Source organism: Homalodisca vitripennis, unplaced genomic scaffold, assembly GCF_021130785.1.
Source record: "Homalodisca vitripennis isolate AUS2020 unplaced genomic scaffold, UT_GWSS_2.1 ScUCBcl_24;HRSCAF=613, whole genome shotgun sequence".
Taxonomy (NCBI): Eukaryota; Metazoa; Arthropoda; class Insecta; order Hemiptera; family Cicadellidae; genus Homalodisca; species Homalodisca vitripennis.
The window spans coordinates 91,409-118,331 of NW_025776144.1; the positions used below are offsets into that span (position 1 = coordinate 91,409).

General features: G+C 32.5%; 1 protein-coding gene across 1 annotated transcript; it reads left to right on the plus strand.

Annotated features, from left to right (window-relative positions):
* The first annotated feature begins 24,045 nt into the window (after positions 1-24,045).
* LOC124370140 (forkhead box protein P2-like) lies at positions 24,046-24,453 on the plus strand. The gene has a single exon (XM_046828432.1). The coding sequence runs from the start codon at positions 24,046-24,048 to the stop codon at positions 24,451-24,453; it is 408 nt and encodes a 135-aa protein (XP_046684388.1).
* Positions 24,454-26,923: the final 2,470 nt, after the last annotated feature.

The following is a 26,923-nucleotide window of genomic DNA, read 5'->3' on the forward strand; positions in this document are numbered from 1 at the left end:
CCTTTTGTAAAATTATAGCTCAGGCAGATTTTAGTTACGTTACGTATTTATGTAAACAGTCATATGCCAGATTTTCAGAGCGTCTCTCTACTATCTTTATGAAAAATACCTCATTTTAGATCGCTCTGTAGTACTAGAACTAATATTTTCCAGAAATGGTACACTCATTTCAGATTATTCTTAACCAATTCATTTACACGTACAGTTCTAAACTAAAAAAACCAAATAATAGTTAGAAACCTTAACAAGAATCAAGTGAACGATGATTGAGCTAATACGTATAATAAGTGACACGATATTTCAACGTAAAGCAATTTCATGTCGGCCATTTGTCAACCTCGAGACCTTATCATACATTATATATTTCATTTGTGTCAGTACTTTACCGATATTAACTCAGTAAAACGAAAAGTTACTATATGCAAACATTTATTGAACAGATAATAAAAATTTATATGTTTAAAAACGATATTTGTTTACCTATTATTTTGTAACACTCGGTAGGACAACAGAATTTTGGATCTTATTACTTATACATTCACGGCCGGTGTCTTGAATACATAGTAATTTCTCTGGTTTACAGTGTGTTTCAAAATATATGCACACGGAAGGGATTTTGGAAATTATAAGAGGTACAGCAAAGATGAAATATACAGTTGGGCGTAATAACAACACCAACAAATCAATGAGTTCAAGATTATTGGTTACGTCATTTACTCGAATTGCTAGGAAAATTAAAAATACTCGATGCACTCAATTTTTTCAAAATTTTCAATATTTAACAGCTCTCTTATTATGAACTGTATTGGAACTTTCTTACAAAAAATCCACGTTAAATTTTCTATAGTTTAAATATTATAATGAAAGAATTTCTAAGTCCAGCAACCCAGAGGCGTAGGATTCGAGTTCATTTTTTTTATTGCAACAACCCTTTTCACTTAATCATAAGAAAGTGGACATTTTACACTTGTAGAATACCATATAATATATTATGTTATACTTTCATCGTAGGTTTAATAAAATAATTCATAAAACTCCATTTGTATAAGATTGTGTGAAGGAAATTTTTATTCCACTGCAGTTCGCAAAACTAAATGATACTTTACTGAACATAGTGTTGGAATCAGCTGTTTAGTAATACACATAGACATAAACAAACAATATAATACGCATTATAATACGCATTTATAATATTAGTGGGATTTTGGTGATACAGAATAATGAAAGAACAACCTTAACGTGTGTAAGTATTAAAGTTATTAATAATTTATGCAATAATAATTGCATAGATACTGAATTATTAGTCGTAGTAAATGCTCATTGTATGCAGGGTGTCAATGTATTAGTATTTCCGTACAGAATTATAATATCTATCACATCATATCAAAAATGTATATATAGCACAAAACATAATATTTTTAGTAGGACAATGGCGTTGTTAATAAGTATTACTATTGATTATGTACATACATCAATTAGTGATGTAATATTTTAGAACAGAACTTCTAATAACTATGGGTCAAATGGTTGATTTCACGTTCTGAGCTAGTCAAAAAGTTGGAGCCAATATTCTCTGCCCACACAAGTGCTCTCCATCAGCTGCCAAAACCTTCACTTCACTGACTCTGCTGATTGAGGTTAGCTCGACGTGAACCCTTCCTTCTTTAAAAAATATTCACAAAATATAATATTTAGATGCCTTAATGTGGATTGTTCTAACTTGTCCATATTTACAAAATGTGGTCGGTAAATAACTGTATCTCAATTTTATTCTTATTCTCATTTTATAGTATACCTAGGGGAATAAGTAAGTCCTATACGTTATGAGAGTGGTTTCCGTATCGTATTCCAACCATTAGTTCTCGTGGTAGCTGAGGTAATTTCTATCGGTGCAGAGTTATACTCAGTGTTCTTTACAGGAACGGATAACATTGGGTTCGATCATACGTAGAGTGCATAGGCGTGCGCAAGGTTCATAACTTAGAGGTGTCTGACGTACAGGGGGATTTATTGAATATCCCCAGCAAAAAGGGAGGTCCGGGGTGTCACCTCTGGAAAATTGTACTCAAAATTATGAATTTTGAACGTTTTTGACAATTGTTTTTTTAACATGGAACTCTTACAAACCACTGCAATACTTTACATAGGATATAGGTAATTATGTCTTAACAAATTTAATAAATATCGTTATTTGATAGTAAGCAAACATATTAAATTCAGGAGAAATCAATTTAAGACAAAATATGAGAATTAAATAAAAAGTTGTTTTTAAAATGTGGAAAATAACTTGTTGAAAAATTGCAATTGCATTAGCCTGTCTCAAGGAATCAATATTTAAAATTCCTCAATAATATTTGAGTAATAAACATTCACAGCGAGTTCTTGTTTAATGAACGGCAGCATCACAAAATCCAACCTCTCTTCCGTCATTGTTTATCCCAGCATTGTTTTAATAATGCTTATCTGTATTTTTTTATATATATATATAATGGAACTAAATAACGGACCAAATAATAACAAAGTAAACTTTAAGTTTATTGTTTTGTTATGTTTGTCAATAACAAAACTAAACAATTCTAATTTTAGACAATATTCTTATATAGTGTGGTGGACGACTGTTATGTTACCGTATTGTTAAATATGTCTGGTGATATTTTTAATGTATCATAAGCAATAATTATAACATTTGACAGTACGACAAACAAGTTTCATGAAAGCTTCTTTTTTACATTGCTGAGTTTAAGCCAGACCCACTTCCGGTATAAGAGTGGTTATTTCCGTTGGACAAATTGGTCTGTCTCAGCTCGAGACCATGTTATTCGAAAATCTCGGATTTATTTCTAATTATTTGAAAAAGAATGTTGAAATAGAAATTCATCAATCAGACTTGATATTATTTATGAAAAGTACTGTATGCATATTTGTATAGTTATTGGCGGGAGCACGGACTTGTGTGCCCACCAGGTGTCGCTGCCGGCTCTGCACTCTGCAGATATTGCGCTGATTGCCAATATCGGCGAAAATTGCTTTCGCGGCGCTAATAAATAACAATTTACTACCGTGACATCGAGACATTCCTTGAAACCATTTTATATTTATTGATTCTGAGCGAAGATATCCGTTATCACTTTTTGAGTGTGTTTGTCTTAAATGCGTTACAGATTACCTTGTCACTATTATTATTTTTACTGTCGCTGTTTTTGAAACATTGTTATGATTATTCTTGTTATATTATGTTATAGTTTATATGTTATTTCTGTTATTATGTTATTTCTATTGTTATAGTTTATTTATTGTTGCGGTTTTCATGTTGGTATTGTAATAGTTTTAAAACATTTATATATATTTATTCTTGTTATATATCACGCCTTGCCATAGTTTATTATGTTAATATCATTATCAGCCTTTCACATGTTTTGTTGTAGTAATTCTTGTTTAGAGTTGTTATAAGTTAAGTATATGGATGTTAAATGTAAAAATGGAGAGTATTTGTATATGCCTTTATTAGGAAGATGTAAAACAGTTTACGATAACGTTGCTATTTGTTGACTGTTACTGATACACATTCGTGTATCTTTAAATATGTACGAAACTGTAATTTTGTAGTATAGTTTATATATATTTATTTAATTGAATTATATGTTACACAATTTATACATCATACGAGAAACAAAACAAGAAAAGTATTCCAAAACTAAAAAAAAGTAACATTTTGAAATAATAGACAACAATTAATTACTAGTGTGGTGTTTTGTTTTTTAAGTACATGTGTTAGAGTAATGTGCCTGAAAAATTGTCACAAAACATAGTTGATGTGATGTACTGAGCGTAACGGTGGTATGGTTGGAATGTTTTGCTCAGATTACATATCTCGAAACTGGTTTTTTATCACTGAACCGTGGAAAATTTCCGAAAATATTCCATTTGCTTTTTATTTGTAAGAGTCTCGTAACTAATCAGTATCTAGTACTTTCCTCTCCACCACCACATTTTAGTTCAGTTACCTCAATATTCATCCACTCCATCTGTATTAATTAGTCCCACTGTCACGTGACAGGCTTGTTGTAATGACTGAGAGCACAGTCAACTTAAAACACTGTTAACTTATTATATTTGAATAATTGTGACTCTTCTATCCTTAATTATTATTAATAAATAAAATTAAGATTTGTTCCAAAGAGAATTACATATTGTCATTTATATGAGTAATAAATAATACCTGTATGTCGTTATCTTAGTAGAGCCTAAGTCCGTATTTCGGATACTATTGAAAAGTATTAGTAAAGTATGCAGGAGAGCAGAAACATAGAGGGAAGGCTTATTCTCCCATTGGAAACTTGATTGAGTGTAAAAGTAAAGGAATGAGAATTATGTTAATAATGACTGTTAAAAAAATAGTGCGAAGAAATATAATTTCTTGATTACTTTGAATACAATCACTATAAAGGATATATTTAAACAATAGCAGCACGAACTTTATCGAAGAGGCATTTTTGTGAATTAGAGTGACAACAATGAAAATATAAATATAATGAAAGGCCTCATCCAAAAATATAAATAATTTAGAAAAAGTATTGTTTATATTAACATTTTGTAATATGAAAATAAAAGTTATATTATTAGTTTTAGAAAGTAAAACCTTTTTGCTTATAATTTTGTTACAGTTTAAACAGTTTTATGTGTGTGTTGATTTGAATTTTAGTAACTCCCACTTAAACCAAGAACATGAATCTTAATTGAATGAGGTAGGCCAATATCATCTCCTGATCTTGCAAGAAAATTATGTGCATAGTAATGAAGATTTTGACGATGAAACTTTAATATCCGCTATTTTATGATCGTGTCCTGACTGAAAGCCTCTCAACTGCATCCATCAACGATGATATCAAACTTAAGTGTATATCAAAATTGATTGAATTACTCTCACTGAAAATACAGATTCCTTGTCTTATTAATATATTTACTTTAAAATATGAAGTAATACGAATTTCGTAACTGCATCTGCAATTATGTATCTTATACATGTATATGTTCACAACCTGTAATGGCTAAAATAAATAAATATGATATATTTTTAGTAGAAACGTAATACAACATTAAGACACAATAAGTATATCAGGATAATTTTTAAAGTATTAATTACGTTATTTGGAACGTTGTATGTAAATGAAATTTTACCATTTATAGAAATTACATACATATATACAGATTTTATATATATATATATATATATATAATTTTGCTTTGTAATAGTAACCAAACAGTTATAGGTGTATAGGAAAGGAACTTTTCGAGGAGCAAAAAACCACGGAAATTCAATAGGCGGTGTATCCATAATTTGCTGAAATCAAGTTTTGATGCTGTAATGTAATCGTTTATCACCTACTTTATCGTATTTCTTACATAAATTTGCAGATAAATATCGAGATAAAAATAGTTTTTTAAATAAACAAATTTAGCTAGTCAAATGATTTCCTATTATAGGTAAACCGCTTACAAAAAGATACTGGGTAATTGTAGTTCACGCAGGGTGGGGTAATATACCCCTCCGCCGACGTGATGCCGCTCTCTCCCCATGTCCCCACCACTGCTCGGCACTCGGCCTGACCGGGCCACTGCCAATTAACGGCTAACCTCACATCAAACACTCTATGGCTACATTAGACTGTTTAATTAATATTTTACGCTTGTATTGGCCTACACACACAAATACAATATACTATAAACAATATATAGATTAGGCAATAGCTGCAGTGTAAACTAAATGGTGTGAGCGATCCAGGCAGCTGACACGCATTGAAAACAGAGACCACTGGAGGGGGGCCCTCCTGCATTTGGCTGCTCAGATATTTGCTTCTGCGCAGATTCCTTTGCGAGTGGTTTATCTATAGCAAAATATTGTAAAACAAATAGATTTCCCTACTATATTATGCTGTTGGAAATATAAAATTATTTAAAATGTTTTGTGTTTAATAAAGTTACTATAACGCCAGTGGTTTATATGATATTTCATAAAACAAAAATGAAATGGCCGCCACTTTGAAAATATTAAAACTAATTCTAAAATATTTCCTGTTTACAAAGTTTTGTAGCAGTCGTTTAGATAACGAGAAAGAAAAAAAATGTTTTAATAATAAAACAGAATGGATTATAACTGCTAAACGAAGTGGAGTTTGGAAAATAATTATTCTTTATTTTTAGCTTAGAATAAAACATGGAATCTTAACCCAACTAATCTTATTTATAACCAGCACAACCTTTCGGTTACACCTTATGTTTGGTTTTTAAACTTACCAAATGCATGTAGCAATGGAATTGACGTTTATGCTCTCAACTTTACAAATAAAGCCTTCTCTTCAATATCAAACACTCATATGGGATTAAATAAGATTACAACCATTAGAAGAACTATATTTTGTTTTCAACTTCTTACAGTCCTATAAAAGTTAAAATAGACAGGGATGTGTTTTAAACTCTCGGAAGACTAGTCACCAGAAATATTCTACAATAAGCACCGGAATATCTTAAAATGGCTGGAAGTAGACTTTTGGTCGAAGTGCACTTTTCTGATCTACATACAAACACAAACACACACACAATAGAAATGCTACTACGGCACCTTATACCGGAAGTAGATTACAACGGCTGGAAGTAGACGCTGTTTGGCCAAATTATTTTTTTGATCGGGTCATCAATTCAAACGCACTAAGGTACCAGGAATAACTTAGACCGGAAGAAGATTACAAGGGCTAAAAAAGTTTTGATTATAGTAATTTTTTCACACTGATTATGTAGGCTACAGTATATATATTTTATCATGGAACAAGTAAAACTTCATAAAAGTATGTGAGTTATGAATGATTACAACCAGAAATGCATCTTCAGAAACAGTGGAAGTTTTAGTTAAATTTTGAATCTCTTAAGAGTATCTGAAATAATATATACTTTAAAATGTCTTCTTCGTATTCAATCCGGCCTCATCATATTATATCGTGAGGTTTTTAACTAAGATTTCTTAGTATTTTTCTACTCTGACCTAATACAGTTACAAATTTGGAACTATTCATTGAAATATTATGCAACGTTGGTCATGAAACTTATTCTGAAACGGAGAAAGAGATTGGAATATTTCCCAGTGATCAGAAATTATATCACGAGTGCTTATTATGACATGTTAAAAGGAAATGTCTTGAGGAATATTTTTTCGAGCCGTGGGTAACTGCTAGTAAATAAATAAAAAAGACACATTACATACGCATGATTTTCCTGTATAGAGAAGTCTTCTTTATTTTCCTGAAGGTAATGTGTACTGCCAGGGGTAAACAATATACGGGGTATGGTGGAAATGAAAAGTTGATGAAATTTGTAACCGGGGAATAAATTCAATTATAGGAGTAACTTTGGTCATAATATAAATATCTCCTGTGGGTCACTCTGGGAAACTGAGATTAGAAAACTTGGGACTGCCCATATACAGTACGGAAGTGCTTGGTTATGAACTAAGTTTTACACTCTCAGTGTTTATTTTTCAGTTACTATCCCAATTCGTAACTAAAAAACAACACCTTTTTAATAATATTTGTATTAAAAGTAAATGTTCCTTTTTCTATAGGGCGCAACTGTTGACTACAATTTAACTAATAAGGTGATTAACTCTAAAAGAAACATCTTTTATGCTTCACACAACCTAAGGAATGGCGATTTGTGGACCAGTTATGATAATAATAATAATAAATTATTTATTGCGTTGAACATAAAAACAATGTTATAGCAATCGTCACGTATATCGAGCTAAATTTTCCATTCGTTCTACCATCGAAGTCCCTTCCATACATACAATTTTTGCGTTCTCTCTCTCTCACTTATTCGAATTGATCCACCACTTCCCCGGTCAGTCAGCCAATTGAGAGGTCTCCCAATTGTGTGCCATAAACTCGTATATACTGTAGAACGCATGTGATTTCAATGTTGTTTTTAGACGAGCTTTGAATGCCTTCAGCATGGGGACGCATTTAATCGAGTTCGGCAAGTTGTTGACAATTCGAATTCCTGCCTGAGAAGGCAAACGCTCGTGAGCCACCGTCCTGTGTCTTCCAGTTCGGTAGTCATCCCTGCCTCTAGTTGCATAAGAGTGTAAATCACTACCTCTTGTGTGTTCGCATTTGGATTTGAAAAAAAAGACACGTTTCCAAGACGTAGAGGCAAGGTAATGTCAACAATTTTAGATTTTTGAAAGCTGGCCTGCACGACTCTCTCCATTGCAGTTTTGCAATTGTTCGAACTGCTTTTTTTTGAAGGATGAAAATTCTGGAAAAGTTTTCGGTTGTGCAACCTCCCCACAATGCCAATCCATAAGAAAGGTGTGGGTAGATCAGTCCATAATATGCCGTCATCAGTACCTGCGTTGGGCAGTATTCGGACAGTTTCCTCAAGACATAAATGCCTGAGGATAACTTTGAACAAACATAGTCTACATGAAAATCCCAAGTCAAACCTCGATCTAGGTGTATTCCAAGGAATTTCATTGAGTCTTCAGTGATTTCAGATTCGTCTAACATAACTGTAGGAATATAATCTGAATATGTTTGTCGCAAACTAAATTGAATGAATTTTGATTTCAAAGTATTTGTTTTGAGATTGAGCTCATTGAAATGTTGAACTGCACTGTTGAGCTCAATGAACGTAATTTTTTTCAAGTTCTTCTTGTGATTTTGAGTTGAGACAGAGAGTCGTGTCATCTGCGTACTGGACGAGTCGCCCTTGTTGTACCGATGAACCAACATCATTTACGTAGATCAAGAAGAGTAAAGGGCTAAGTATGGAGCCCTGAGGAACACCATAGCTCAGACCCTCCTCTCCCGATTTGACGCCTGAAATGTATACAAATTGTGTTCGATCACTGCGATACGATTTGAGCCACTTGAGCGACACTCCTCGCATCCCGTAATACTCCAGTTTGCGAATGAGGATTTGATGGTCGACACAGTCAAACGCTTTTGATAAGTCAAGGAAAATACTCAAAGTATCTCATCGACCTTCAATTCCCTCTATTATCGCATTGACTAGACGCACGACTGCGTCTACCGTCGATCTACCACTTCGGAATCCGAACTGGTTTACAGACAGCAGATGGTGTTTGTCCAGAAAATTCACACAACGGGAAAGAAAGAGCTTCTCAAAAATTTTGCTGAAGACCGGCAATATCGATATGGGGCGGTAATTTTGAGTTGAAAGAGGGTCACCCTTCTTAAAAATCGGAGTGACTTTAGCGATTTTGAGAGAGGAAGGAAACGCTCCCGAGTGAAAAGAGAGGTTGATAAGGTGTTTGAGCGGGCCCCATAAATGCTTAGAGCATTGCTTTAGGAGCCATGTTGACACATAATTTGAGTCATTAGACCGTTTTGATGGGAAGCCTCGTATCACTCTAGCAATTTCCTCCTCTGATACTGGGACCAGAGCCAATGAAGCTATTGGCCTCGGCACTGACATGTGAACCGGCTGCCTATATGGAGGACGATGTCCTAGTTCAGCTCCAACCGAGGAAAATAATTTATTGAACTCCTCAGCTACCCTTAAAGGATCATTGATGAGTTTATCTTTGATCTGTAGTTCAATCGGTTTATCAATTAATAAATTTTTATTTTTGATGAAGGCCCATGCAGTTTTTGATACGTTTTTCGACGTGAGCAACGCTTTGTTTACATCATAGGCTTTCGCAGCTTTGATGACTTTTCTATAAATTTGTTTGTACTTTTGAAAAAATCTTTTGAACTCTTCGTTAACTTTGTGCTTGTTTATTTCCGAGAAAAATAAAAAATTTTCTCTAGAAAGCAGGATACCTTTGGTAATCCATGTGCACTTTCGTTTCTTAGGTCTTTGTTTGGTTTTCCTTAGAGAACAGCTCACGTCTAGATGAAAATTGAATGTTTGTTCAAATTTTTGAAATTGCAACTCAAGAGGATCCCTAGAATTCAGAAAGTTCCAACTTTCTTTTGCCAGCTGAAAGTTGAGCAATGCTATGTTTGTGGGCCTTGTATCTCTGAATGTTTTCTCTTATATGGGACCCCTTGGTGCCTCGTGACCATTGATGATGGCCTGTTGGCCATAGTGGTCTGAAATGGCTGTGTCGACCACCAAGACCTCAACGTCTGTCAAATCTGTGATGACGTTGTCAATCGCGGTCGCTGAGTTGGCCGTCACTCTTGTTGGAGAGTTAACCGTATAACCTATAACCGAGAGATACGCATGATGTTATGTCTGATAAGACGTTAAGTGATGTCTAGGGGACACCCCTGTCCTCTTCGTAATGTATTTAACCTTGGATCGATGCTCTCGTGTTTCCTGCCTTCCAGCACTGATATGTTTCTAACATTTATTGATTAAAAAATGACTTATACTCGTATGTAGCATAAATGTCAGAAACAGCGGTAGTCAACATTTCAAGTTCAAGTTTTTTTTAGTAAATAATTTTTTTTGAAATCAGGAAATTCAAACATATGCTACTAGTTTTTGTTAAAAATAATAATTAAGTTCTCAAGTAATGAACACTACTCCCAATAACTAAGTTAGTTGACTACCTTTCAATGTTATTGGTTTTCAGTATTTCCCATTAATACGTACACCTGAGACTTATTCCATGCCTATACAGTTTATTCAAATGTACAACACAAATTTACTACAACACGTTTTAAATGCAATAGTCAACATTAATTTTAGTAAAATTAAACAAAAATATACAAATGTACTTTTGCAGCAATAGCTTGCTTACACAGAATCAATAAAACAAAACTTGCTTAACTTGCTGATTACATTTAAACATTTATATATATAACAGTGTCAACAACTATAATTGATCAACCCAATATAAAAAGAAATCTAGTATTTTGAAATAATTGATTGAAAAACAAGGAAACAGAATACATTTATATTAAAACTTTATTATTAAAAGATTTCCGTTGTATCAGAGTGTCAAGTTTGAGATTTACTTTGTTGCTTTGATATATTTTATTTCGAAATTTCTTTTATACACTTTAAACTAAATAAAGTTGAAAGTTTATGAAAAAATTATTTCATGATATATGCCGATGCTAGAATATGTATATGCCTCAATATTAATATCTTCCTGAAGTATATAAGATCTATATGTACGCCTTATTATTAGTAACGACAGTGTACTGATGCCAAATAAAGTAAATTACTACTAAACAAACATCATACTAAAGTGTTTTATCAAATCAACTGGCGCCCCAATCATTGTCTGCTCTTCTTGTTACGGAGACATCATATATGGAGACATATGTGTAGTGAATACGGTCACATGTAACTAAAGACGTTTTCTAACAATGGTGATGGCTGAACATTCTCTTTTGAGCAATGGAAACTGAGTTGTGTAACAGGTTTTCGGTACATGTCACTCGTCCTGAGGCATTTGACATAACCAATCCTTATCCTGTAAGTAAAAACGGAGGGTAAAGAATTAGATTTATTCCTGAACTGTAAAGAACTATATGTATTGTGCTCCAGTTTTAGGATAAATCAAACATTTTAGATTCAATTAGGACCACAGTTCTCAGCTTCAAGCACAGCAAAGTCATCAGCTGTGGTTGAATTGTGGCATCTTTTCTCGTATTAAATATTTATGTAGACATTCTGATGATATCCAGGTGAATATTTCAGTAGCATCTGTCCAGAAATTTAGAAATTGAGCCTATGGAATATATTATTGTAACATATTCAGAACAATGATGTAGAACAGTTTTGAGTACAATTTTAATTTTGATTTTCGAACAACACTATGTTCCCTCCTCAGTGACAAAAAGCAAATCAGGGCATTGTAGAAAATATTTGCATTAATTCCTAAGCATTTTATATTATGCCTAGTATTGTAATTAGCCCTTACAGTTGACGCGGACGGTTCGATTACTTCACTGATCGTTGGCCCAATGACCCTCCTGGAAGAAATGTACTTTGTACATTTTACAAACTTGGGCCAACGATCAGTGGAGTAATCGAACCAGACACCCGTTAACCGTAAGGAAATGTCAACATTAATTAATCTGAATAAACTATTAGTTCTCTATCATGACAGCACTCAGTACAACAATGAATTATATTTATTTTTAAAACGCACTTGTATTAGACCATTATATCTACTTCATTACTTTCAGAATTTATGTCAGTTTTCAATATATATAATATAATGTTTTTTATATATATATATATATGAGACCAGTGTTTAAAAATTATCAAAATCTCTAGGTTGTATAATATGATGGGAAATCCATTTGTTTTAATCTCATCAATATTCTATTAAATTTTTACTTTCTTCGAATATTTTTAATTATTTATCATAAAACCTAATTATGATTTAAAATAATATAAAGCATTACGACAAAAACAAAGTGTCAACCTTTTTTTTATTTAATGGCCAAGAATGAATATTTTAAATATATGAAAGAAAATATATGGTTATATATTATCTGTATATAACCGAAATGTTTTAGAATGAAACTGAAGCAAAACCTTCGACTGTATTAGTTACAATCAAAGTTAAAACTGGTTCATCTGTTACTTGATTGCCTGTGTTTTACTGAATAAACTGCTTTTTCAGAATGAAATATTTTTCCATAATATAAGGATAAAAATAACATACATTAGGTGATGGAAAACTACATTATAAAGTATCAAAATAAAACTAAATTTTATAATTATAATTAGGAGTATGAAAAAATACTTCACAAATACTCCAGACCATTAAAAAAAACTAAATCGTTAAAGTAGCTTCATTATTAACAAGAGTCTTGTTTACAAAACTTGCTTTATGTATACAAACTATCATTAAATTTGTATCAATGACAATAGCCTTATTTAATTTCAATAAACATGAAGTCACGAAAGGAATTGCTCCACCGGTACTCGAACCCACATATCTGACTTGCCGGGTGAGTGTGCTACCCCTACATCACATATGCCTTACTTTTTACGATTCAACCAAATTTTCCTTGGCCGTTTCTGTCACATATGCGTTTATCTATTATAACGCAGGTAAAAACCTGTCAAACGACTTTTATTTATTTTGATTAATTTTGTATGAATATTAATAGCCTTATTTAACAAAATATCTAATTAATTTAAAGTTTTTGAGTATTATATAAATGGTAGCTTGTTGTACATCATAAGATTCATCGTATATATCTAAGTTAAGTTAAAAGTTTTCAAGTTTCAAGAATAACTACTCTCATCTTTTGGTATGTAACACCTTTCTTCAAAACACAAATGTCTTTGTGGAGTGAAGTTACAGAACTAATAACAGCAGGAATTGCAGCAACACAAGAAAAAATTAATTAATAATCAAGTTTCCCGAGGCTATGATATAAAGCTGAAACTGAAGAGGGGGGGGGAGGAAGAGCCAGTAAGGCCACTAAATATTTCCTTATCCTATTACCTTGAAAGCATTCTCATGTGATGCGCTAAATTTGTAAATGATGTAGACGTCTACAGTTCCATATGATTCTCAGGTAAACATTTTATTGTAGAAATTATTTATTTAGTTTTGTCCATAAAACACATTTCAAACAATCTTTTTATTTACTTACATTTCAATATAAATTATCATATCTAAATGTTTTCAATAAGTTTAAGTTAAAACTAGAATTCAGTCAAAAACTAGTATTAACCGGTCTAAAGTGTCTTTAACCAAATATCACGGTAAAATCCAATTGTGGCAATGAAAACCACCTTGCTAGGTAGTTAAACTTGACTAAGAATATTCAGTTAGTATTGACTCTTTTATCAATAGTTATTTCCATGGCCGACAGCAGAAACAAGATTTTAATAAGGGTCCTATATAATGATTTTAATAAGTAGTAATATTATTATTTGAGAATACTATTTTAGAGTAGTAAAAATGCATTTGGTGAACAAAACTAATATTAATAATCTGATAGTACATTAGAAATTCAACTTAGAAAAGAAAAAATCTAAATTTGGATTAAACTGGATTTTATGTTTATAAAAGCTAGTATTTAAACACAATATTATGTTGGGCTCACATGAATAGAACATGAAGTTCTAGTGGAATCAGTTTCAATAACATCAGTTCCAAGAGCAGCGTGTGGTTATTACGTAGGATTTGGATTAAATGGAAGTGGTTTGTTGAGACTGCATAACACACATGATCCTGTACAAGTGTTCCTTGCGGTCCTCTTCCATTATCCTCTTCATGGAACGCTTGAACACATGAACACGTACAACGGTTAGGGATAAGATGTAATTACTAGTACATTTTGAACATTCATCTTGAATAACAAAAACAGAATGTCCTTGAAACATACGTCAAGCTCCCTTTAGAAAATCAATAAGAATTTTTTAAATGTTTTATCATTTTTAATGTATTGATTACTAGTTAAAATCGTTTAATCATCTAATAATTTCTACGAAATTTCACCCCTTCCCACTACAGTTTATTTTTCTAAAGAAGATCCCTGACGGAGCCGGGACCCTCACTTCACAAGTCTACCACATTAAAATAAACTCCTAGCCGATATTACCTCGGAAATATTTTTTTATTTTTAGGCAGTATTCACCCATGCATCCATGCAATTATTTTGTGTATTATTGTGGATTGTAGTAACCCAAATTTTTGGTTAAAAACAATTCAATTTCACACTATACTATGAATATAATATATTTCAAAAGAGTTTTTGGTGATAACAAGGGATGAGCACTGGCTGGGAGTACAGTCTGTGTCTTCATTCAACAATTATAGCCAAGCTTCTTAAAACTTTACCAATATTTTTACATGGTTAGTTCTTCATTATATACTTTTTGATCTAATGAAATATTCATTAAATCAACATTTTTATTATTTTTAAAGCTCCGATTGACTGTGAAAATGTGAAATTTACAGCGTACAATAATATATAGCCTACCCAGATTTATAGATTTATACGATAATTAGGGTTTCGTTAAATGTATATTGTTTGTTCATATAAATTTTTATAAATAAATTATTATAACAGCATTATTAACCATTTTACAGCCAACTTCACAGTATTAGAAGTACTTAGATTACTGACGGTAAATAAAAATAATAAAATATTCGGAATACCTGTTGTATTTTCTTTGTTAGTCCTTGTTGGTATTTTCAAGATTATCGTTAGTTGTCTTATGATCATTGCAGACCTTTAGCTGAACGTGGGAAATCCCATTTCACAATGTAAAAGTTGAGTTACCGGTAATTAAAAATCATAATTAGGGCTTCAGCTTATGTGAAGTTTATTTTTCGTTATTGCATCTTAATTTTCATAAAAATACCGTAACAAAAATAAAGATAATAAAATTTTAATTGAACGAATAAGTGAATTACACAGCATTAAATTGAACTAACCACAGAAAATATAATTATAACTGTGTTTGTTCAATAGTTCCTGTTAGTTCCTATAGATTTACACGCATAACATGCACTAAATATCTAGCAGCATGCATTCATCAAAGAACGATCAAATAGAATGATTGGCTTAGACGAAAGCAACCGCCCCACAAAGAACAGCGTTTCCCCATACCTGAAACTTTGAAACGTTGGGATTCCAGGTGAATATTTCTCAAACTATAAAAAATTATTTCTGGGGTAATATATGTGTATATTTTAAGGTGGTAGACGCTTGAAGTGAGATGTTTAGCGCGTGAGGGAGGTCGCCGGGACCCGGCTCCATCAGGGATCTTCTTTAGAAAAACAAACTATACGTTTCGACTTCGACATCGATGGCCGAAATTTGACATACTGGCGATGCATAGCTAAATATTATTATCCGATTTACACATTATAAAAATGTAAAAATAATCCGAAATAATTTTTACAAGTCATATAAATATGGTGTCTCTGATAGAACAATAGATTACGGTCAACATGAAAATCATTCAAACATAATACACAAAGCCACACTAGTGAACTGTATAAACAACCACCACGAGTTAATTGCACATTCCTAGAACTGTATTGAACATATCGTAATAAAACATGATAATTATAACGTCATTATCTAATTCGTTTTAAAGCCAAGTATTCCTACTGACCAGTACGTAATGACTGCTGCTAACTGTCCCGTTCACTTGACCACGCAGTTTGGACTCTGACAACTCGCACTTGGACAATGAAGGTTTAGATGAGCTGTTGTGACTCAGACGTTGGACCATATCCTCTACTTACAAAAAGTAAACTTTAGTGATAGTTTTATTCTTAATGAGCATTTTATTTAATTGTATTAAGCATTTTTAATGAACTTAGGTCAAGGTTAATACAAACAAAACGGACATGTAGAAAATAAAAAAAATAGTCCTCATTTGATTTGTCTGATGGAAGAATATAAAAAATGTTTTCAACAATTAATTTTAAAAACGATTACAAATCTACTAAAAAATTTTATTTTAAGAAAAAACTACTAAATTTGGCGGGAAACAAAAACAACGTTTTGGAGCATTCCAATCTGAACTATACCTAGTTTGAGTAAGCAAGTCTCCACACCGGGCAGAGTTTAGAAAGCGAGTATGGTTTGAGTTGTATTTCTCAATACTCTGGTTAGGTATTTTTAATGTAAGGTAATTTAAAAAATTCAAAATAAAAACCAAATATTTAGTAGTTTTCAATATCATTCCTAGACATACTCACCAACATTTATATGAAAATTAGATCAGTATGAGTATTCAAAGTATGAGTATTGAACAGATGCGCACTCAGATGTCAGATCCAAACTCTACAACAGATTACGGTCAAAGTTGGGTACCAAAGTTCAGATTGCCAACTACACGGTGATAATTAAACCACTTCTGCGACACTGATTGAGCATCCTCTTTACGGTTTATTTGTAAACACTTTTACATAGTTTATATATAAATACATTAATCACACGTATTCGATAACACTGTTGAATGCCCCACTTGTTAATTATTATACAACGCATTTACTGTTATAGCAGTCTAACGTTATTGGAATTACTTGGTTATAACGAATATTGACAAGTTTTAATCGAGAAGGTAGTCAATTCATTATTATAATTATCGAATTACGTTTTTTTGGGTATTAAGAGAAAATTTAAAACAGTTTACAGTAAAGGTACCTACGTTTTCTTCGCGTGCCATAACCCAAAAGGCATAACCTTAAGATAACAGTGACAATAGGTATAACACAACGTTTCGAGGATTGGAATATATACTCTTCGTCAGGTTAAAGGGGCTTATTTTTACATACTAATCTTTTGAAAATTTCCGAAATTCAATTATCTTTTCAAACCTACTATCTTCATTATCAAACTTTAAAAAAAGAGTTACAGATTCATAGATGTAAACAAAACTTGGCACAACGCATTAGTCGGCGATGATCCGTAATCTATCTGTAGTCCCAGTTTATTAGACAGAGATAAACTACTGATAATATAACTGAGCAGGCGAAACTCAGTATCTGCAGTACTTTTTATGCGAATATTGAGTTTAACTTCAGTTCACCTTCCTCTTTAATTCAGCGTCTGAAATGTGACACTTTCACAGACTTTACGCCTGAAAGTTTTCTTAGTCATATGGGTGTTATTTTGTTCATGTGTATTTAACTTTCTGCCTTATAGGTGAAGAACAAAAAAATGCCAGTTTTAAAAATCTAATTTTAGAGTCTTTTGACCATGATTTAAATTAAATCGGAAATCGTTAATAACATTTCTAAAACAAAATAACTGATTATAATCAAAATCTGTGGTTAGCTTATAGGAAAAAGAAATACTTAAAAATATAAAGTGTAACTAACACCTTGTAACTTGTACTTAGTATGTGATGAAAACCAGGTATTCAACCTGTCAAAAACAGGTACATATGAAACATTCTATTTTGATTAAGGCCATTCTTAGTAATTGTGAGATTTACGTAATTGCTCCTGGCCTTTGTCACGTAAGCTGTTTTATTAATTTAGTTTGACTGTTTTTTTGTACTGTGTAAAGATGTAGACATCTTCTTTTTCATCGAGACGCTCTTAAGGCCAATACAATTTTTATTTCGTTATTTAAGTAAAAGTTTTAGATTAATTTATTTAAAAATAATTATTTAAATGCGATACTTCATTTGAGGAAAGACAAGGATTACATTTATATTTGGATGGTCGACAGAGTTCTGTGTATGTGGTTATAAGGCCTCGGGTAACAGCTTTCCCCGTGTATGACTTTAAACGTGAGAACATGACGTGAAACATTATTAAACCAGTCAAAAACAGGACTTTCATCGCGACTCTCTTAAAACCAATGCCAATTTTATTTTCTAGTTACCTGTAAGTAAAGGTTTTAAAGCAGAGGGAAGGGGAGTAAACTTAAATATTGAGTTTACTTACAAAGGAGGTCATCTGTAAATGAACCTCCACTTCCACCAAGAGTCGGGGCAACGGACTTTCATTAGACTGCCGCTACTTTCAGAGTACAGAGGAGAATGTGTTCTATTACAAAACATTTTCAGAGCTATTTTACTACGTATATTGCAATCACAATAATATGGGAACATTGTTTTATTTTTACATAATATTTTATTGCTATGAGTTTAAAAATATGAATGTGAAATATTACAAGATAACATTATTTTTGGATTTAGGAATGATTACCGTGTCACGATTGAATAAATAGTCATAATAAACATTTTACTTAGGTAGAATAAATTATTCGGGTTTTACCACATTATCAGTTTACCATGTACCAAGTATAGGCATTAACAATACTCGTTATCGGTAGGTAATTACAACAACGTGATTGCTATCACGATAAATGCACTGTTTAATTAATGAGTTATCCAATAACACAAATCACGCAGAATTAACAAGTGGTGCGTTTAACATTGTTACTAAACTCGTTTTATCCCTATGTAAATGCTTTTACCTATAAATCATGGAGAGGACACTCAATCAGTGCGGCAGGAGAAGTGGTTTCATTATCACTGTGTAGTTGGCAATCTGAACTTTGGTACCCAACTTGGACCATAATCTGTTGTTGAGTTAAGTTTGAAAATTGCATTTGACATTTGAGTTTTCGGTATCGTAGTTAACACTATAGCATTAGTAATAATATTCTTTATTGTATGAAAAATCTTACGATTAGCATTGTATGCGTCAGTGGAATACAGTGTTTTACATTTATATGGTAGAAATATGAAATATAATGGTAGAGAGTGATGAAGTGGAATAAGTGTCCTCTTGATCCATCTAACATTCGTACAAGGGCATCAAACATTGTGTTGCGATTGCCCGGGCCCTAGAGTGAGGCTCGGAACACTAAAAACTGAGATTGATTGTTTTAATTTATATTTTGATGATGATGTTATAGAAATGATAGTAAATGGAAACTAACATTTACATATCAGGTATAAAAGATCAATTTGAGCGTGAAAGAGATGCAAGACCAACAGATAAGACTGAAATTCGTGCTTTTTATAGGAATTCTACTTCTCTCTGTTGTTTGGGCAGTGGAAGGAAACACACAAAGCATATTTGGGACAATAATCGTGGAAGTGGCGTAGAATCGTGTTACTTGACAAGGAGTGAAAATCGTTTTCATTTTCTAATGAGGTGTATGCGATTCGATGATATTCGAGATCGTCCACAAAGAAAAGCTGTAGATAATCTAGCACCTATTAGATCGTTTTTTGAGCTGATTGTGCAGAAATGTAAGACGTTCTTCACACCCAGTGAGTATTGCACACTGTTGACGAACAATTTTTTGAAGTTTAGAGGCAACTGCCAATTCAAGATTTACATTCCAAGTAAACCAGGAAAATATGGGATCAAGGTTTTTGCCTTAGTTTTGTGCAAAGACTATGTATGTGTGTAATTTAGAAAGTTTATGTGGCTAAGCAGCCTCCAGGACCTTTCAATGTGTCACAGTCTGCAGAGGACGTAACAATTCGAATTTGTGAGCTAATTGCAGGAACAAATCGGAATTATTACAATGGACAACTGGTTTACTTCAATACCTTTGGCTGAAAAATTATTTGAAGAAAAACAGTTGACTATTGTTGGTACGCCGAGGTCTAACAGAATTGGCATACCCGAAGATCTTAAGGCAAATAAAAGCCGAGAATTATATTCCTCAATATTTGCACACCACAAAAAAAGACTCTTGTATCTTATTGCCCGAAGAAAAATAAGGCAGTCGTTTCCTACTCTCGACAATGCACAGTGATCAAACCATTGATCTAGACATGGGGAGTTGAAAAAAGCCAGAAATAGTTACATTCTACAATCGTACAAAAATTGGAGTCGATGTGGTTGACCAAATGTGTGCTAAGTATGATGTATCAAGAAACACCAAGCGCTGGCCTATGGTAATATTTTTGGGCTTGTGAATAATGCAGCAATAAATGCTTCACGCATCTACAAGTTCAACAATATGGACACTTCAATGCCTAGACGGGAATTTCTAGACCATCTTGCTTGGGAACTTATTCATCCCCAGATCAGAAAACGCCTGGAATCCTCAGTGTTACCCACTGAAATGAAAATTCGAGCTAGGCGAATTTTGGGAATAGATGAACCTATACGTCAACCTATCCCACAAGACAACAGAGTAGGCCGTTGCTATTTATGTGGGAGAGCACGTGATAAATCTACACGGAAATGCTGTGACAAATGTGGCTACAAGATTTGCCCTGACCACTCTTCGCTTGTATGTCATTCCTGTCTCAAACAGTGAATGAAGAGTTTTATGTTATAGTCTACAACAAATGAACCTTATAATGTAAATTCAAGAGTTTTTGTAAAATGAAAAAGATCAGAAATGTACTTTTAATGGTAAGATATTGACTTTTACGTAAATAAGCAATTTAAAACTAATTTATATATTTTTATTGATTTTGTAATAAACATGTTTATAAGTGAAGTATTTTTCAATCATTTCATGTCCTGAACTTTTTTTTAAGTTTTACGACCTTAAAAGATAGTCAATTTTCAAAACCAGCAAAATACAAAATAACGTAACTTTACAATTTTATTTTTTTTATTTAAAAATTTTGTATTGTAATACATTAAAATATTAATTTAAGTAAGAATATATGTTTGGAAATAATAAAAAATATCTAAAACAGTGCTAAAGTTAAATGTCACTGTACAAAAACAAAAAAAAACTCGTGGGCTACAACTGTAGCCCATGCGAGTATTGGCGTAACAAAAACATCACGCGAGTAGCGCAGGGTTAATAGAACTGAGGTTTATTCTTTGTTGCTACAAACTTTAAGAACTTTCTTCTCAATGTCTTAACATGATTTCTTCAACGGAGTAAGACACCTTACACGGCAGTAGCCCATTAGTTGTGTCACTTGAATTCTTCGAGGTTTACGATATTTTTAATGTACACTAATACATCAAATGTTCAAATGTCGTTCTTTATTGCCCAGTTTAAAATTTGTCCCTGCGTATACCCATATTGTAATTGCCTTTGAACATATCTTTTTAAAATTAACAGTAAAAACGTTCTCAGCAACCTAGATGCACGGCAAGTTTGACAAATTAATCTCAACTGAAGTTTACGACGTAGCCGGGAGTGTCAAATGCTGTACGGTTTGGGTTTCAGTGCTGTTTTATTGCCAGTTTTTTCTTGTTTATATTACTTTTGAGTTCCTAGTCTATGTTGAGCATTGCGTAGCAGCAATGTCAAATGCTGTAAAGTTAGGGTTCCTAGTGTTGTATGAGAATTGAAATTTCTTAGGTTCTGTCGGTCGTATGCCTGTATTCTGTAAAGTATTGCGTATCAGCAGTGTCCAGTGTCAAATTCTGTATAGTTAGGGTGTCAGCGTTTTGTTATTTGAATGGCAATACATTATTGACCGTTAGCGAAGCCAAACACTCGATGGGTTAGACAAATTCAAACACTCTTCTACCCGTCTGTCTGTATGACTTAGGCAACAATATATAAAAAAACTAACTAATCTAAAGAGTTGAAGCTTTACGTGAGCTTCATTCATATGAGAAATTACGAGTTGGTGTATGTTACTCAAAAGGATTTGTCTGAACGTTAGCTAATATTTTTACATTGGTTTTACAGGTGGCTTAGATGACAATGCAAATATGTTTTTTTTTCTGATTTTAAAAGAAATGAACATTTTAATGGTAATACATAAATTTAATTCAGCCCAACATTCTAAAGCAATATATTTAATATTAAGACTATATATTATTATTATATACTGACACAACTACTGTACTTGCTTAGATAGTTTGCACCTCCTGTAACATCTTTGTTTAACATGTCAGCTCCCACCCATTGAACTCTCCTCTGAAACAACATTAGTAGAGAGGAAATGTATGTTCTAGAACACAAGGTCACATGACGTCATCACTTAGGAATGCGGAATCAACAATCCCCCCTCCCCCCTCCACCCCCCTCGCCCACAGAGGTCAATGACCCTCCCCCTCCCGCCTACTCAGGTCGTTGACCCCGCAAGGTCGGTCGTTGACCTCGACAAGGTCGGTCGTTGACCTTAGCCTTCAAGGTCATGCGATGACCTTGACCTTGGCATTCAAGGTCACCCGATGACCTTGACCTTGGATTTCAAGGTCACCCGATGACCTTGACCTTGGCCTTCAAGGTCACCCGATGACCTCGAACCTTGGCCTTCAAGGTCACCCGATGACCTCGACCTTGAGTTGTAAGGACATTTCGTCATAAGGCTTGTGTCGTCATACAACTGTGACGTGTTAGCTTAACGATGTAATACTTAGATGATTGCGCAGTGTAAACGCGCATGACTAGGAAATACCAGCCACGTGCAGTGCAAGGTAGTTTGTTGCATCAGCATAGGAAATACCAGTGTGATTAAGCCACGCGCAAACTTTGTTGCATAAGTATGCGGAAAATCTAGTGCAATTAAGCCACGCGCGGTGCAAGTGTGTTGCAAACAGCATACTAATGATTGTTTGTCCACTATGCTAATGGACTTGATAAATAAACTTCCTGATGAGCTGAAACTTTTAATTTTACTGTAAAGTGTAATTTGAAAGTTTGAAACTAATAGATTACGATTATTTTTTACAATTGTATAGTATTGGGAATTAATCTGAATAAGAAAATATTGAATCTTGATTGGAAAGCTAGTTATTTTTTGTATAAAAATTATGAAGATAATTTAGAGTACGTAACATCTATGTACGGTTTAAATTTGTATTTTCGGAACTTTTTTGTACACAGAAAAGGTGTTATTGTTGCAAGATTTTGTTTCAAATCATAAATTATATTATAGATAAAAATTATTATTGGTATCATATTTTTCGATTTAAAATATGCTCTATTTAGATAGAAATTGTTTGGAAATGTGTAAACAGAGATACAAATTTTTCGTAAGTGAAATCCAAAATACTATAGACAGTTGTATTACACTTAGTCATTTGAAAGATTGGAATCAGAATGCATTGAAAGCATTGATACATTACAGTTCATTTTACCGATAAAAAATTTTTTACTGTGAAATTAATAATTTAAATAACATTTTAATAAATAAATATTACAGAATAGAATTGATTTACAAATGAAGACTGATAAAACAGTTTCATTAGTATCGACAGATGAGGATATATGGCTTGTGTGTTTTATACCACAAAATTGCGAATGTGTTTGGAAAGGATTTACCTTTAAATATTATTTAAGTTAAATATAAAAATAAAAAAAGTAAATTTTGTAAAACAGTATAAGTAGAATAATTGCGAGTACTTGTTAATGAATAAGTGGCTGGAGCATGGACAGGAAGAGAGAGAGAGCGCACGAGCTTGCGTCATACGTTTATCCTTTATAAGCAGTCCAGCAAGTTGACTAGCTCCAAGCGTGTCTGATTTGCTAGCAGGATTTCAATCTATCAACACTCATATACAGGTAAGCGAATTGAAATTTAACACTAATATAGTTGTTTCTCTTATTCATGTATTGATTGTAATGGATTTGTCATCTGAAATTTTACACTAACTCTAATATTTTAACAACATATGATTATAAAAATATAGCTCTTCATATTACTATTATATTTTTAAATACTGTTTTAGTAATGGAGTCACAGATTGTCGACTTGACAACAGATTCGTCGTCAGGATCACAAAACGCAACGATATTAAGACAGCTACTCACGCAGCCACAGCATATGAAAACTGAACAAGATCGTCAGCAGCAGCAACAGCAACAGCAGCAACAACAGCAACAGCAACAACAACCACAGCAACAACAACCACAGCAACAGCAACAACAACCACAGCAACAGCAACAGTCTACATCTGGTATGACACAATCACTTTTAACCGTACTTACTCTAACGCAGATTATAGAAAATCTGTACATGATAGGCTTTAGGAGTCTAGATACCTGGCAGCAACTGGTTGGAGAACTTCAAAAATCTAAAGAAATCATTATGAGTCCTGTTTGCCGTTCAACTTTTGTGGATTTTTCAAAATTTATGTGATACGTTACTAAATTATTATATGATTTCTGGCGATTTGTCTCAGGATAAAACAAATTTATTATTTACTCGAAGAGCAAAATTGTGAAACTCTAATGTCTATTTTTGAATCCGTAATTAAAAAACATAGTTCAGTAAGTTTTCCTTTCAATCTTATTCAGAGTACAAGACATTGGTCGGAATAAATTAATCGAATTAGAACAGGGTGTAAAAAAAATTGAAAATGAAAACAAGTTTAAGAAATGTTCTTCTTCTTCTAATCAAAAAGGAACCAAACGGTTAAAAAACGACTGTTTCATTTAGCTCATCATCATCTGATTCTGATTCTGATTCTGAATATGATAATAATTGTAAAGATGATTTCGCTAAATTATTCAGTCAGAAAAAAAACAAAAGTAAGTCTGTTTTTATATCTCAACAATTACAATATCAATGCGAAAATGAAAGAAAAAAAAATAACTACTCCAGGTGAAACTGGAACACATTTGATAAAAATTGAAATTACTGATGTTAAAGATTTAAGAAAATGTAAAAATGAAAAGACCTATTGGCAAAAGGTATCTAAAAAAGGTTATTTTTTTACTTAATATAAAAGAAAATCAAAATGATCAAAAAATCTTAGATTCGATAAATTTAATTTTAACAAATGTTGGACAAAATATGCTTAAGATAGAAAATGTGAAACAAGATTGTATATCTTATGAAAAAAAAGATGGCTTTGTTAAATAGGATTACGGCAAAAAAAGATGGGTTTGTTAAATAAGATAATACTTAATTTAAATGTAAAATGTATTCTTTTTTTAGATTTGAAATTCATTCTTCTGAATGAAAATGGATTTCCACCTGAAAAATGTACACTAAACGCAGCCGGATTTGATTTGCGGAGTGGGGAGAACATCGTTGTCCGAAAATGGGATAGAAAACTAGTTAAAACTAATATAGCTTTAGTGTTACCAACTGGTTGTTATGGTCGTATAGCACCTAGATCAGGTCTAGCATTAAAACATGGCATACACGTAGGCGCAGGCGTGATCGATGCAGATTATACTGGAAATATTGGTATATTGCTATTTAATCTCTCCGACAGGGATTTCAATGTCAGTATCGGAGATAGAATTGCTCAAATAATTTGTGAACGTATAGTGTATCCAAATCTTATTGAAATTTTTCAATTGGAAGCGACAGAAAGAGGAGACAAGGGTTTTGGTTCATCCGGTGTTTAATTGAAACAGTAGTAAATTCAAAATTTAAAATAATCTAGAATAATTTGTTTTCAGAATAATGAATTCACATCTACCTTTTAAAAAAAGAAACCATGCAATTCCCGAACCTATGGAAGTGGGAAGAGGAACATGAAGAAATAGAGCAGGAAACAACCGCATCAAATTAATATCGAGCCGGAACAATGTCCTCCCTCTCCTAATTTAAAACGAAAAAGAGATAGATTAAATTTAAATTGTTCGAATAATACATTTATAGAACTCGAAAATGCGTTTAAAAATATATTAAAAACTTATTATTTAAGAAATAATAATTCAGATTTGAAAGATATTTGTTTAATCCTTCAAATTTCAAAAGAAGAAATTAAAAGAATTATTCAAAATTACTAAACGAATATGGAGCTTTGAAATTTAAATATTATTGTTGAATGTACATATATTAAACCGTTTAACAGAGCAAACTCAGGAAACCGCTTTTAAAACATCGAATTTCACGGTTTTTCATAGTGATTCGTTGGATGATATTTTAAGAAATATGATTAGTAAAATTTGTACAGAAGAAAATGAATATTTGGGAAAAGGAAGTGGTTGGACACTTCGCTCGTTAGACGGAATTTTGTTAAGATTCAGCAAGTATCGTCCACTAGGCGGATCTTCATACATACCACTTCCACATTGTATTGAAAATAAAAAAGCTATTATTAATCCACAAAATAATGATGATAATAAATGTTTTCAATGGGCCATTTTAGCACGTTATGTAACAGGAGATAGCAAAATATCGTATTGACAACAGATATATCGCTAATGTTAATAAATTTAATTTTAATGATTTAACATTTCCTTGTAATTTAAAACAAGTAAAAAAAATTTGAAAAAAAATAACCTCACTGTAAGTGTTTAATGTTTATGGATTGAATAAACATCAAGAAATTTATCCACTCAAAGTATGTGATAAAGAGAATGTAAATCATTTTGATTTGTTATTAATTTCAAACCGATCAAGGAAACAATCATTATTGTTATATAAATAATTTCTCTAGATTAATACGGTCTCAAGTGACAAAAATCGACGAGAAAAATGCTATTTTTGTAAAAGGTGTTTCGCCCACTATTCAGGACCAGATAAATTACAGAGACTAAAAAATCACAAAGAGAATTGTAAAATTCATAAACCACTAATAGCCAAAATGCCGCCTCTTCAAAATAATGATAGTCCATCAATTTTTGAAATTCACTAATTTTCATTTCAA

Bases quoted from the DNA above. Each gene is read 5' to 3' on its own strand.
- LOC124370140 (XM_046828432.1), top strand. From the start codon at position 24,046: ATGGAGTCACAGATTGTCGACTTGACAACAGATTCGTCGTCAGGATCA.